At 49.0% G+C, this 14837-nt stretch overlaps 1 protein-coding gene across 1 annotated transcript; it reads left to right on the top strand.

Moving 5' to 3' along the window:
• The first annotated feature begins 3794 nt into the window (after nt 1–3794).
• SC5D (sterol-C5-desaturase) lies at nt 3795–8498 on the top strand. Its single transcript, XM_058819087.1, has 5 exons — nt 3795–3941; nt 4502–4719; nt 5571–5703; nt 6193–6293; nt 7283–8498. Exons 2-5 carry the CDS (start codon nt 4510–4512, stop codon nt 7745–7747), a joined length of 909 nt encoding a protein of 302 aa, XP_058675070.1. The 5' UTR covers nt 3795–3941; nt 4502–4509; the 3' UTR covers nt 7748–8498.
• Nucleotides 8499–14837: the final 6339 nt, after the last annotated feature.

The following is a 14837-nucleotide window of genomic DNA, read 5'->3' as shown; positions in this document are numbered from 1 at the left end:
TGCAGAGAGCAAGTTTGACCTATAGTAACCTCAATGACCTAGAGTAACCCCAATGACCTAGAGTAACCCCAAATTTTAGTTTTTGACCTCTAGTAACCCCAAAGTGACCTCTAGTAACCCCAAAATGACCTGAAGTGACCCCAAAAGTGACCTAAAGTAACCCCAAACTTTTCGTGAGAGAGTGAATTTGACCTCAAGTAACCCCAATGACCTATAGTAACCCCAACGACCTATAGTAACCCCAAATTTTAAGGATTGACCTCTAGTAACCCCAAAATGACCTATAGCAACCCCAAATGTGACCTAAAGTAACCCCAAAATTTTCAGGAGAGAGTGAGTTTGACCTCTAATAACCCAAATGACCTATAGTAACCCCAAAGGTGACCTAAAGTAACCCCAAATATTATTTTTTGACCTCAAGTAACCCCCAAGTGACCTCTAGTAACCCCAAAATGACCTGAAGTGACCCCAAAAGTGACCTAAAATAACCCCAAAATTTTCAGGAATGAGCAAGTTTGACCTCAAGTAACCCAATGACCTATAGTAACCCCAATGACCTCAAGTAACCCCAAATTTTAATTGTGGCCCTGTAGTAACCCACAAAATGCTGAAAGTGATCCCAAAGTGCTCTACAGAGAGTGAGTTTGAGCATAAGAAACCCAAGCTAATTAAAATTTGGGGTTACTATAGGTCATTGGGGTTACTTGGGGTCATTGGGGTTACTTGAGGTCAAATTTGCTCTCTCCTGAAAATTTTGGGGTTACTTCAGGTCACTTTTGGGGTCACTTCAGGTCATTTTGGGGTTACTAGAGGTCACTTGGGGGTTACTAGAGGTCAAAAATTAAAATTTGGGGTTACTTGAGGTCATTTGGGTTACTCTAGGTCATTGAGGTTACTATAGGTCAAACTTGCTCTCTGCATAAAAATTTGGGGTTACTTTAGGTCACTTTTGGGGTTACTTTAGGTCATTGTGCGGTCGTTAAAGGTCATTTTGGGGTTACTACAGGTCATTGGGGTTATTATAGGTCATAGGGGTTATTAGAGGTCAAACTAGGTCTCTCCTGAAAATTGTGGGGTTACTTTAGGTCATTTTTGAGGTCACTTCAGGTCATGTTGGGGTTAATACAGGTCACTTTGGGGTTACTAGAGGTCAAAAATTAAGATTCGGGGTTACTATAGGTCATTGGGGGGTCACTAGAGGTCACTTTGGGGTTACTATAGGTCGTTGGGGTTATTATGGGTCATTGGGGTTACTTGAGGTCAAACTTGCTCATTCCTGAAAATTTTGGGGTTACTTTAGGTCACTTTTGGGGTCACTTCAGGTCATTTTGGGGTTACTAGAGGTCACTTGGGGTTACTAGAGGTCAAAAATTAAGATTTGGGGTTACTATAGGTCATTTGGGTTACTATAGGTCAAAGTTGCTCTTTCCTGAAAGTTTTGGGGTTATCTTAGGTCACTTTTGGGGTTACTATAGGTCATTGTGGGGTCACTAGAGGTCACTTTGGGGTTACTATAGGTCATTGGGGTTACTTGAGGTCATTGGGGTTACTTGTGGTCAAACTTGCTCTCTCCTGAAAATTTTGGGGTTACTTCAGGTCACTTTTGGTGTCTCTTCAGGTCATTGTGGGGTTACTAGAGGTCAATCCTTAAAATTTGGGGTTACTATAGGTCATTGTGGGGTCACTAGAGGTCACTTTGGGGTTACTATAGGTCATTGGGGTTATTATGGGTCATTGGGGTTACTTGAGGTCAAACTTGCTCTCTCCTGAAAATTTTGGGGTTACTTCAGGTCACTTTTGGGGTTACTATAGGTCATTTTGGGGTTACTAGAGGTCAAAAACTAAAATTTGGGGTTACTATAGGTCATTGTGGGGTCACTAGAGGTCATTTTGGGGTTACTATAGGTCATTGGGGTTATTATGGGTCATTGGGGTTACTTGAGGTCAAACTTGCTCTCTCCTGAAAATTTTGGGGTTACTTTAGGTCATTTTTGAGGTTACTATAGGTCATTGTGGGGTTACTAGAGGTCAGAAATTAAAATTTGGGGTTACTATAGGTCATTGTGGGGTCACTAGAGGTCATTTTGGGGTTACTATAGGTCATTGGGGTTACTTGAGGTCATTGGGGTTACTTGAGGTCAAACTTGCTCTCTCCTGAAAATTTTGGGGTTACTTCAGGTCACTTTTGCTGTCACTTCAGGTCATTATGGGGTTACTAGAGGTCAATCCTTAAAATTTGGGGTTACTATAGGTCATTGTGGGGTCACTAGAGGTCACTTTGGGGTTACTTTAGGTCATTGGGGTTACTTGAGGTCATTGGGGTTACTTGAGGTCAAAGTTGCTCTCTCCTGAAAATTTTGGGGTTACTTTAGGTCATTTTTGAGGTCACTTCAGGTCATTTTGGGGTTACTAAAGGTCATTTTGGGGTTACTTGAGGTCAAAAATTAGAATTTGGGGTTACTATAGGTTATTGGGGTTACTATAGGTCATTTGGGTTATTAGAGGTCAAACTCACTCTCTACTGAAAATTTTGGGGTTACTTTAGGTCACATTTGGGGTTACTATAGGTCATATTGGGGTTACTAGAGGTCAATCCTTAAAATTTGGGGTTACTATAGGTCAAACTCACTCACTTCATAAAATTTTGGGGTTACTTTAGGTCACTTTGGGGTTATGACCCCATAAGAAACCCTATTTATTTGGTGGAGGCCACATTTGTACCAAAATAAAAAAAAAGTCTCTATATTCTAATGAAAAGAGCAAACAGGGCTGATTTAAAATAATTTTTATTGAGAAATAATAATTATGTACAACTTTATCCCTTTTTTAACTTAGACCAAATATTTCCTCCAGCTGAGCCCAAACCCATTTTATTTTAATGCTTAAATAAAGATGATTCCAGAAGGAACGAAAGTTCTGCACAGCATTTCCTCATGGAGCAACGATGGATTTTTCTTCCCTCCTTCATCTTTCCATATCAATATCCTGCATTTGTTACAGATGGATAAAAATGTGCATCAAACATGGAATTTTTTGGAGTTTCAGATATATCTATAGCTATCTATATAATCTATATCTACCTGTATCATCTATATCTGTGGCTATATAGATATACACACTTTTATATATATATAGATAGATATAGATATAAATATCTACATATCTATTTTTATATTTTTTAATATTTCTATATAGATATCTATATAGAAATATCTATATATATATATTTATATATTGATAGATATAGATAGATTAGATATAGATATCTAGATATCTATTTATATATATATTTCTATATTTCTATATAGATATCTATATATTTATATATAGAGATATTTATATATAGATTAATATAGATTAGATATAGATAGATAGATGATATAGATATCTAGATACGTATTTATATATATATCTATATCTCTATATATCTATATTTCTATATTTTTATATATATCTTTATATTTATATGTTTAGATATATAGATATATAGATATACCTATAAATATAAATCTATATATCTATATATATCTATATGCAGATAGCCATATACACATATATTTATCTATATGCACACAAATATTTCCCATATATATTTGGGAAATATATATATATATGTATAATGTTCACGACCGAGGGGACAGCAGGGAAGGAGCTCGGAGCAGGCAGAATTCCCGAAAATTCCCTAACATTCCCCAAAATGCCATCTCCGGCAGCGCTCCGCACGCCCCGCCCAAACCACGCCCCATCCCGACCACGCCCAGCACCAGGCCACGCCCATGACCCCGCCCCAGCCAATGGTTACGCCCCCAGCCCATGACTCCGCCTCTTTCTGCGCACTGACGTCACCACCCGAGGTGGCGCGAGCCCTTCCTCCGGTGACGTCACGTGGCGCTACCGTGTGGCCCCGCCCCCGCCCCGCACCACCGTGGGACCTGTGGCAGGTAACGGGATGGGGGGACCGGGAATGGGGATCGGGGTACCGGGATGGGAGACTGGGGTACCGACATGGGGGGCTTGGGTACCGGGATGGGGGTACCGGGGTGGGGGCACCGCCGGCAGCGCCCCCGCGCTCCCCGCGCGTCCCTCCCCGCCGCTGCCGGGCCGCCTGCGGCTCCCGGACACGGTGACGCCCCCCTGGCCGCCCACCCTGCCCGGGGAATCGCCCCGCAGGGCACGGAACGGAGCCCCCTGAGCTGCACCAAAAGGGGTTTCGCACCCCAGCTGTCACCCATCCCGCTGCCACCCACAGCCCGCTGTCCCCTGCCACAAGTGTCCCCTCCGCAGCTCAGCGCACAGAATCAGGCGCGTCCCCCACTCCTGCGTCTGCCCCGCTTCACACCCACGCCCTGCGCGTTCCAGATCCGCTCCCCATTCCCGGCCGAGGCCATCCAGCCAGCCAGACAGCATGCCAGTCCTGCCAACCCCTGCCCACATCCTGGCGGGCACCGATATCCCGTGCTGGGCAGGGACAGCTCGGTCACAGCGAGTCCTTTTCCCGCAGGAGCCACCATGGATCTGGTGCTGGAAGCCGCGGACCGGCACCTCCTGACGCCCTACGTGTACCCGGCGGGGTGGCCCGAGGCCGAGCCGTGCCGGCAGCTCCTCAGCCTCTTCGTCATCACCAACCTGGGCGCCCTCGCCCTCTACCTGCTCTTCGGCACCCTCAGCTACTACTTCATCTTCGACCACGAGCTCAAGAAACATCCCCAGTTCCTGGAGGTGGGTGCTCCTTGCTGGCTGCTCACCGTGTTCACAGGGCTCTGAGGGTGAGGGAGGCTCACTGGGATTGGCCATTAATTAGAAACAACCACACGAGACCAATCACAGATGCACCTGTTGCATTCCACAGCAGCAGGTAATCAATGTTTGCATTTTGTTCCTGAGGCCTTTCAGCTTCTCAGGAGGAAAAATCCTAAGAAAAAGATTTTTCATAAAAGATGTCTGCGACACTTGCCCAGGCCCTGCGTGGCACTGTCCCCCTCACCATCCCCTTGGCCATCCAAATGTCACCTGCCAGTGGTGTGGCACGGGCTGTCCCTGCCGTCACATCCACCCCTCTCTGCCTCATCCCAGTGCCACATCCCACTGACCCCAACACCCAGCTCGAGCACAGCTGTCCCCATAAAAGCAGCACCCTGTGTCCCACACCATGGCACAGATGCCACGACAAAGGGACGGCCAAGACCCCAGCCCTCCTGGCCTTATGAGGGGCATTGGGGCTCTCAGATGTCCCCTGTGCCCCACAGAACCAGGTGGAGATGTCCCCTGTGCCCCCTGACCCCTCTTGCCACACCCCACAGAACCAGGCGAGCTCAGAAATGTCCCTGACCCCTGATCCCTGTTGCCACACCCCACAGAGCCAGGTGGAGATGTCCCCTGTGCCCCCTGACCCTTCTTGCCACACCCCACAGAACCAGGTAGAGATACTCCCTGTGCCCCTGACCCCTCTTGCCATGCCCCACAGAGCCAGGTGAGCTGGGAAGTGTCCCCCATGCCCCTGACACTGTTGTGACACCCCCCAGAACCAGGAGATGTCCCCTGTGCCCCTGACCCTGTTGTCACACCCCCAGAACCAGGTGAGCCGGGAGATCTCCTACGCCCTGCGCTCCCTGCCCTGGATCAGTGTCCCCACCGTCGCCCTGTTCTTCGCCGAGGTGCGGGGCTACAGCAAACTCTACGACAACATCGAGGATTCCCCGTATGGTGAGTGACCTCCCTGCACCCCTGCCACACCTGGGTCACCTCCCTCAGACCCCATTTCTCCGATGGCAACCCCAGGAGATCCCCCTGGGTACCTGCTGTCCCAGCCTGTGAGCCAAAAGCCCAGGTTCTCTGTAGAACACCCAGACACTTTCACTCGGGTTGTGTCCCCCTCCTTGACACACTCCACCCTCCGCAAGAGATCCTTCCTTTCCCTGGGCACGGCTCCCAGTGAAACAGCACCTGACTCACCTGCCCTGGGTCACCTCTGTGTGGCAGCCCCTGACACAATTCACCTGTGTCTCCCACCATGAGGACCATTGTGGAGACCCTCACAGCCTCCTGATGCCCACATGGCACAGCCTGAGCCTGTCACCTCAATGGGGCAGACTCTGACACGATTCACCTGTGTCTCCCACCACGAGAATCATTGTGGGGACCCTCACAGCCTCCTGATGTGCCACCTCTAACAACCCTGTCCCCCCTCTCCAGGCTGGTCTGGTGTCTTCCTCAGCATGCTGTCCTTCCTCTTCTTCACTGACATGGGCATCTACTGGATACACCGTGGTCTCCACCACAGGCTGTTCTATAAGGTATGGGACAGGACAGGGGACTCTGGACAGGAGTCCTTGTCCTTCTCGGGTGGGAATGGCTGAACAAGGCTTCACCGTGTGATGGTCATCAATACACTATTAATTAACCTTCCTCTATATTTCCTAGTATCAAAAACAATAACCAACTGTCACCATCACTCCATAACCAGCCCCAAACAAACACAGAATTAACCCCAGAACTAACCCCCCCCAAAAAAAAAACCAAACAAAAATACAAACCATGATCATAAATCATCAACCAATCACCCACCAAATTTTACATTCTTGTAGCTTATAAAAAGCATGGCACTGAAGATGTCAAGCTGAGAGCCCTTTAGGGCACATGCCCCCCTCTCATTTTGGGTGGTGGTGGCCCAAATAGCATCCCCTGGGGCCATGAATCTGGCTGGGGGACCCTCTTGTGATGGTGGTCACAGGGGTCTGAGGATGAGGGAAGAGACGAGGATCTGACTCCGTGTTTCAGAAGGCTTGATTTATTATTTTATGATCTATATTATATTAAAACTGTAAGAGTAGTTTTAATACAATATATATCATAAAATAGTTTTAATATAATATATATAATAAAATAAACTAAAAAACGAAAAGAATAGAAGAAAGGATTTCATCAGAAGGCTGGCTAAGAATAGAAAAAGAAAGAATGATAACAGAGGTTGGTGGCTCAGACTCTCTGTCTGAGTCAGCTGGACTGTGATTGGCCATTAATTAGAAACAACCAACATGGGCTAATCAAAGATCTACTTGTTGCATTCCACAGCAGCAGATAATCATTGTTTACATTTTGTTTCTGAGGCCTCACAGCTTCTCAGGAGGAAAAATCCTAAGGAAAGGATTTTTCATAAGAGATGTCTGTGACAGGGCACATGTCCCCCTCTCAGTTTGGGTGGTGGTGGCCCCAACAGCATCCCTTGGGGCTGTGAATCTGGCTCTGGGGATCCACCCTGACTGACAGCCCCGTGTCCCTGCAGCGCTTCCACAAGCCCCACCACCTGTGGAAGATCGCCACGCCCTTTGCCAGCCACGCCTTCCACCCCGTGGATGGCTTCATGCAGAGCCTGCCCTACCACATCTACCCCTTCCTGTTCCCCCTGCACAAAGTCACCTACCTGGGCCTCTACATCTTCGTCAACGTCTGGACCATCTCCATCCACGACGGCGATTACCGCGTGCCGCGGCTGCTGCGGCACATCATCAACGGCTCTGCCCACCACACCGACCACCACCTGTACTTCGACTACAACTACGGGCAGTACTTCACCCTCTGGGACAAGATTGGGGGTTCCTACAAGAGCCCCACATCCTTTGAGGGCAAAGGCCCCCATGATTATTTGCGCAAGCTCCGAGAGAAAGATCCGGGAGCGTCCAACGGCATCGGGGCCTCCAAGAAAGACCTGGGAGCATCCAATGGCACCGTGGCCTCCAAGACTGAGTAGGCTTCCTCCAGGTGTGTCCTTCCTCTGGCTGGATCTTGTCCCATTCCTCACCAGCCACCCAAGACTGTTTCCCACGGACAAAGAGTCCCTGATGACGTGATCAGCATGCGGTGATTTTTGGTGTGCGTCCGATCTGCCCCGGTCCCAAATCGGCGGCGTCCGGCCTTGCTCCAATCACAGATCTGCTCTGATTTTCCTACTGCTTCCCCTCCCAGCTCCCTTTGGGTCTCTGATGAGGTCCCTGCGCTGCTTTAGTGCTGTTCTGATGCTTTGCAAGAAGAATAACATGGCACAAATAGAACAGTAACGTGGCACAAATTAACGTGACTTGTGGCAGGGGCTTTGTTCCTCTGCTGCTCCCCTTTGTTGGTGATTCATTGTTCCCATCATGGTGTCCATCAAGACAAGCTGTATTTTGGAAAAAAACCCTACCTTTTGGAGGTGGTGTGGCTTCTTCTGATGGCTCCCTTGGTGGGACTTCTTGCACTCAACCTCCTTCCTCTTGCCCAGGGATGTCCCATGGAAGCATCATGCCTGTAGGACAGAAGCAGGCTTTGAGTCTTGTGGGTGTCTCTGAGAACACTGAGGGGGAAGGGAGGAGGACCGGGCACCCAAATGTGAGGGGCAGGGGCTTCTCCTCACTCAAGGATTCGTGGTCAGCTCCCCCCCTTAAGGGCCTGTGTGTTTCCTGCTGAAATCTGGGGTGACCTTTGGGGTGACCCATGTTTAATAAATCTCAATTGCCAACTTGCCTGCTGTTTGCTCCCTTCTCCCTGACTCCTGGGGCAGCCCATTTCTGTCCTACAGCACCCATGAGGGGCTTGGCACAGAGTCGTGCTGGCAGCAAATCTGGGCCAAAACAGCAGAAGATGGGCAAAACAGAGTGGCCAGAGCCACCACAAAACCTTAGGTGTGACCATGTCCCTGCACAGTGACAGCTGTGCTTTCCCATGCCCTGCTCCCCCAGTTTCACCAGTCCCTGGAGCCCTTGCTGGGGATGGAGACCCCTCTGTGGGTCCTTGCTGGGGATGGAGCCCCTCTGTGGGTCCCCTGCAGTGGTGACAGCCCCTCTGTGGGTCCTTGCTGGGGATGGAGACCCTTCTGTGGGTCCCTTGCAGTGGTGATAGCCCCTCTGTGGGTCCTTGCTGTGGATGGAGGCCTCTCTGTGAGTCCTTGGGGATGGAGGCCTCTCTGTGGGTCCTTGTTGGGGATGGAGGCCTCTCTGTGGGTCCCTTGCAGTGGTGACAGCCCCTCTGTGGGTCCCTTGCAGTGGTGACAGCCCCTCTGCTCCTCGTCCATCCTCAGCTGTCCCCAAGGCCGCACCACCACACTTGTGGCAACTGGAGAGCACAAGGGACACCTGCCCCATGTCCTGCCACCACAGTCACACTCTGCCTTCTCCTTTTCACCATCCCAACCTGCTCTGCCCACGTGGACAGCACCCCTGAGCCCTGTGTGCTGATTAACCCGAGGTCACGGCAGAGCCCAGATCAAACACGGTGACAACACCACAGGCCTTGGCCAGCCTGGTTCCCAGTACACTCTTGGAAAGGCCCCAGGGTTCTCGGGTTCTCAAAATCCCATCCTCCCACCTTAGCAGAGCCTGGGCACCCCATCCTGGGTGGGTGCAGTCTGGGGACCCCATCCTGGCAGCTTGGGGACAGACAGTGACCCTCACAGGGCACCACATCTTCATTCCCATACAACCAAACTCCCTCACTGACTGCCCAGAGCCACTGTGAGTCCTCCAGGGGGACATCACTCTGAGCCAAGGCCTCTAAAAGCCTCATTAGGAGGGTTTGTAACTGCATTGACCCCATAATTGAAGTCCTGGGGTGAGATTGCATCACTCTGGCGCACTCACCCTCCCACGGCCCTGCTGCCTGGCACTGCCCCGGGGTGGACCCGCAGCTCCGGGCACGGGCACATCGTGTCCTGCCGCTCACAGATCGTGTCCTGCCGCTCACACGGCCTTGCCAAGGCTGTCGCATCCCCGCAGTGGCCTTGGGGCTCTGGAACACGGAGCAGCTCTGGCTCCGCTCCCCTGGTGCTGCTGCTGCCACAAGATGGGGATGTTGCTCACCACGGCTGCACCTGCGTGGACGCCCTTCCTCCTCCTCCTCCTCCTCCTCGGTCGCTATAGGACACCAAAGAACACAAGCGCACATCGCTGTTCTCAAGAAATGGTGGAGAAAAAACTGAAAGTTTATTTTCTGACTCTAACATTTAAAGTTGTCCAAAAGTGGCAGTGGATTGGAGGGTGACAGTGCCACCTCTCCAATGACACTGGACAAACCAAGAGCCCATCAAATTTCTCCTCCTTCATAAAGGAATGCAAAACAGTGCAAACCAACACGATGTGGACACACAGCTCTCTCAAGGTAAAAAGAATTTTAAATTTCTGACTCAAACATTTATAGATTTATAGATAACATTTATAGATTTCCAAAAGTGACAGTGCCACCTCTTCAATGACACTGGACAGACCAACAGCCCATCAAATTTCTCCTCCTTCATAAAAGAATGGAAAACAATAAGTTATTTACAGAAAGTGTGTGAGAAAGTTTGCTACAAGAATATCAACATCAGAAGGCTCAGAAAATCTTAAAAACCCAGGGTGACACTCCTCCAGCGTGGGGCAGGAGGGGCTCTCCTAGAGGACACACACGGGGTGTCCCTGCTCCAGTTCCATGACCCCATTCCTCACGTTTTTCCTGTCATCAGAGCCTTTTCTGCTGATTTGTCTGCAAGAGCTGCCCTGTCCCACCCCACACAGAGCATTTCCTTCCCTTCTTTCACCCCCACACGTTTGTACCACACACTGAACATCCCCCTCAGACAGCCCCCAGCACACCAAGTGTGTGTGAGAATGCAACAATTGGGTGCCTCTGACACAGCCCTGAGCCCTGCAGGGAACCCTACATCCATCATCATCCTCTGAGGAAGGCTCTGAGGCCAGTGCCATGGGTAGGGTGCAATCCTTGGTTCCCTGATTCCACTCCAGCATCAAGCAATGGCTCCTTTAAGCAGCTTTACCCTCTCAGTGAGGCTTTGTGGCAATGGCTGTTCCAGCCCCCCAAACCCTCTGGGAGCTCTAAAGCTGAGACAGGGAAAGGTCTCAAGGACGAGGGGAAGGAAAACCAGGGGGCCAGGGGCTCCTCACCTTGCTCTTGGAGTTCACAGCTTTTGCTGCTGATGAAATCCAGATGGACCTTAAAATAAACTCTGCCCTGTTCCCCTCTCCCCTTTACAACAACAACAAAAAAATCCCTTGGCAAGGGAAACGTGTGTTTCCCTGCACAAAGAAAGAGCTATTCATCTGTGAGCATTTAGCAGGGCTGGGCTCACCCAGCCACTGGCTGAAGCTCCCACCCTGTGCCCACCGCAGGGGCACAGGGACCCTTCTTACACCCTGCAAAAAGTGTGAAAAATGGGCTGGAAGAGAGACAGCAAACCCCCAAACACCATTTTCCTCCATTTAGCACCTTAGCAAAGGCAGCTCCTCATTTCCTCCTATTTCTTACTCTATTCCTGTTAGTTTGAACCTGCTTTACCTTTCTCCTGCAAGAAATAAATACACTAATGATTAACCACATTAAAACCCACCACACTCATCAACACAGCAGTTAGAAAATCTCAAAATTTCAAAAAAATCTAAAATTAACAAACCAAAATTGTTACAATTCCTCATGTCCAGCTCCTTTTCGAGTCCTTCTCATCTGGCTCAGAGATGAGAAGGACTTTACCTTTCTCCTAATCCTATCTCACAACAAGAAATAAATACACTAATGATTAACCAAAATTAAAACCCACCACACTCACCAACACATCAGTTAGAAAATCTCAAAATTTTAAAAAAATCTAGAATTAACAAACCACAATCACTGCAATTCCTCATTCTAGGTCCTTTTTGGGTCCTTCTCATCTGGCCCAGAGATGAGAAGGATTTACCTTTATTCTATCTCACAACAAGAAATAAATTCACTGATGATTAACCAACACTAAAACCCGCCACACTCACCAACACATCAGTTAGAAAATCTCAAAATTAAAAGAAAATCCGAAATTAACAAAGCAAAATCACTACAGCTCCTCATCTCCAGGTTCTTTTTGAGTCCTCATCTGGCCCAGAAATAAGAAGGACATTACCTTTCTCCTAATCCTCACAACAAGAAATAAATTCACTGATGATTAACCAACACTAAAACCCACCACACTCACCAACACATCAGTTAGAAAATCTCAAAATAAAAAAAAAAATCCAAAATTAACAAAGCAAAATCGCTACAGCTCCTCATTCTAGGTCCTTTTTGGGTCCTTCTTATCTGGCCCAGAGAGATACATAACACACTGATGATTAACCAACACTAAAACCCACCACACTCACCAACACATCGGTTAGAAAATCTCAAAATTTAAAAAAAAAAATCTAAAATTAACAAACCAAAATCGCTACAGGTCCTCATCTCCAGGTCCTTTTTGAGTCCTTCTCATCCTGCCCAGAGAGCAGCTGGCTGCAGGGATTCCCACACAACCAAATTCCCTCAGTGACTCTGCCCAGAGCCACGGTGACCCCCTGTCCTCCACGGGGACATCACTCTGAGCGCAGACCTCTAAAAGCCTTTTTAGGAGGCTTTATAATTGTATTGACCCCAAAATTGAAATGCACTAACTGGGTTTCTAGGTGAAAGCACCTCGGGGAAAGCTCTGGACAACGTTCCTGCTATTAAGGCAAGTGGAAAAGGAGGAGTAAGATTGCCTTGGGGCTGTCCATGGGATTTACAGGCTCCCATTCCTTCACTGCTGGGCAATATCCTTTTTTTTTTTATTGGAAATGCTGGAGAGGCAGAGGGGTTGAAAGCCATCAGTGTGTTCTCAGTACCTCAGAGACAGCAAACCCCCAAACACCATTTTCCTCCATTTAGCACCTCAGCAAAGGCAGCTCCTCATTTCCTCCCATTTCTTACTCTATTCCTGTTAGTTTGAACCTGCTTTACCTTTCTCCTGCAAGAAATAAATACACTAATGATTAACCACATTAAAACCCACCACACTCATCAACACAGCAGTTAGAAAATCTCAAAATTAAAAAATAATCTACAACTAACAAACCAAAATCGCTACAATTCCTCATGTCCAGCTCCTTTTTGAGTCCTTCTCATCTGGCCCAGAGATGAGGACTTTACCTTTCTCCTAATTCTATCTCACCACAAGAAATAAATGCACTGATGATTAACCAACACTAAAACCCACCTGAGCCACCCACCTGAGCTCAGGCCATTTCTTAGCAGCAATACCAGACCTAAAAACCACCAGTGCAGGAGATGAGGCTTGGTTGGGTATTCAGTGACAGCACAGGGCTGATGCCAGCAGGCACAATCTGATTTATTAGGGCTGCTCAAAGCGCTGGGCTCCAGCAAATTTGGGCCAAAACAGCAGGAGATGGGCAAAGCAAGGATGCAGGGCAGGATGGGGGAGCAAGGATTTGAGGCAGGAGATTCCAATGGCACTGGGAGATGACAAAATGACACTGGGAGATGGCAGCAAAGGTGAGCTGTGCCTGTTGCCCAGCCCCAGCTTGTCTCTCTAAATCGCTTTCTGAAAGGGATGCACAGTGACCAGGGGAGCAGCACCAGGGGAATCCCACAGCTGGGATTTTGAGCTGCCCCAATAAATCAGATTGTGGCCACTGGCATCAGGGCTGTGCTGTCCCTGCACAACCAGCCAAGCATCACCTCCCGCCCTTTGGTGAGTTATGGGCACGTTGCCCGTGCCAAGTGTTCTGTGGGCAGCACACGGGCACTGGCACAGCTCAAACCCAGCTGCCATGGCTGGGAGAGGGGGCACAAGGCCCTGGAGAGACCCTGAGTGTTTCTGCCTTCCTGCTCCCACCATGTCTTGCTCACCTTCCCAGCTCTGCCCAGGTGAAAACACAGCAGAAACTGAGACACTTCCCACTGTCCCAGGTTGCTCCAAGGCACATCCAACCCAGCCTTGGACAATCCCAGGGATCCAGGGGCAGCCAGAGCTTCTCTGGGCACCTGTGCCAGGGTCTCACCACCCTCACAGGGAGGAATTTCTTCCTAACATCCAATCTGACCCTGCGCTTTGCCAGTTTGAAGCCTTTCCCCTTTGCCCTGTCACTCCACACTCTCCTAAGCAGCTTCTTTATTTCAACACAGTTTCCTTTCATTCACTCCTGCTCCCTTCAACTCAATTCCCGGCTGCTTCGTTTCTCTTTACTCCATTTCACAGAAATGAACTTGAACTTATTATTTCACTTATTATTTCACTTCACTTATTATCTGGATGTGAAGAGAGGGAGAGGGAGAAAAAGAAGAAGAGAAGAAAGAGCAGGGGAAAGGAAAGGGAGACGAGAAAGAGCAGGGAAGAGGTGAGGAAGAGAAGATGCAGGGAGAGGGTCCTGAGCTTTCGTCCATTTCACAGAAATTCACCAGAACTTATTTCACTCCACCTCGTGAAGCTCGGGGATCCGAGCATCCTCCGGAGAGGCCGAAAAAGATGGAGAGGGAAGAAAAAGAAGAAGAGGGAAGAAAAGAGCGAGAAGGAGGCGAGCAGAGGGGAGGGGCCCCGAGCTTTAATCCATATCACAGAATTTATCACCAGAACTTATTTCACTGCATCTCGTCGGGAAGCCAGGAGCATCATCCAGAAAGGCCGAAAAAGATGCAGTGGGAAGCAAAAGAGCAAGAGGGAAGAAAAAGAAGAAGAGGGAAGAAAAGAGCGAGGAAGAGGCGAGAAGAGGGGAAGAGGCCCTTTAATGGACCCTTTAATCCATTTCACAGAAATCCACCAGAACTTACTTCACTCCATCTCGTCGGGGAGAGCTGAGCATCCTCCGGCGAGGCCGAAAAAGATGGAGAGGGAAGAAAAAGAAGAAGAGGGAAGAAACGAGGGAGAAGGAAAGAGAAGAGGGAAGGGGGCCCGAAATTTAATCCGTTTCACAGAAATCCACCAGAACTTATTTCACTCCATCTCACGAAGCTCGGGGAGCCGAGCATCCTCCGGAGAGGCCGGAAAAGACGCAGTGGGAAGCAAAAGAGCAAGAGGGAAGAAAAAGAAGAGGGAA

Source organism: Ammospiza caudacuta, chromosome 23 (genome assembly GCF_027887145.1).
Source record: "Ammospiza caudacuta isolate bAmmCau1 chromosome 23, bAmmCau1.pri, whole genome shotgun sequence".
NCBI lineage: Eukaryota > Metazoa > Chordata > Aves > Passeriformes > Passerellidae > Ammospiza > Ammospiza caudacuta.
The sequence above is the reverse complement of the archived record's forward strand: the minus strand, read 5'-3'. Positions and strand labels throughout refer to the sequence as shown.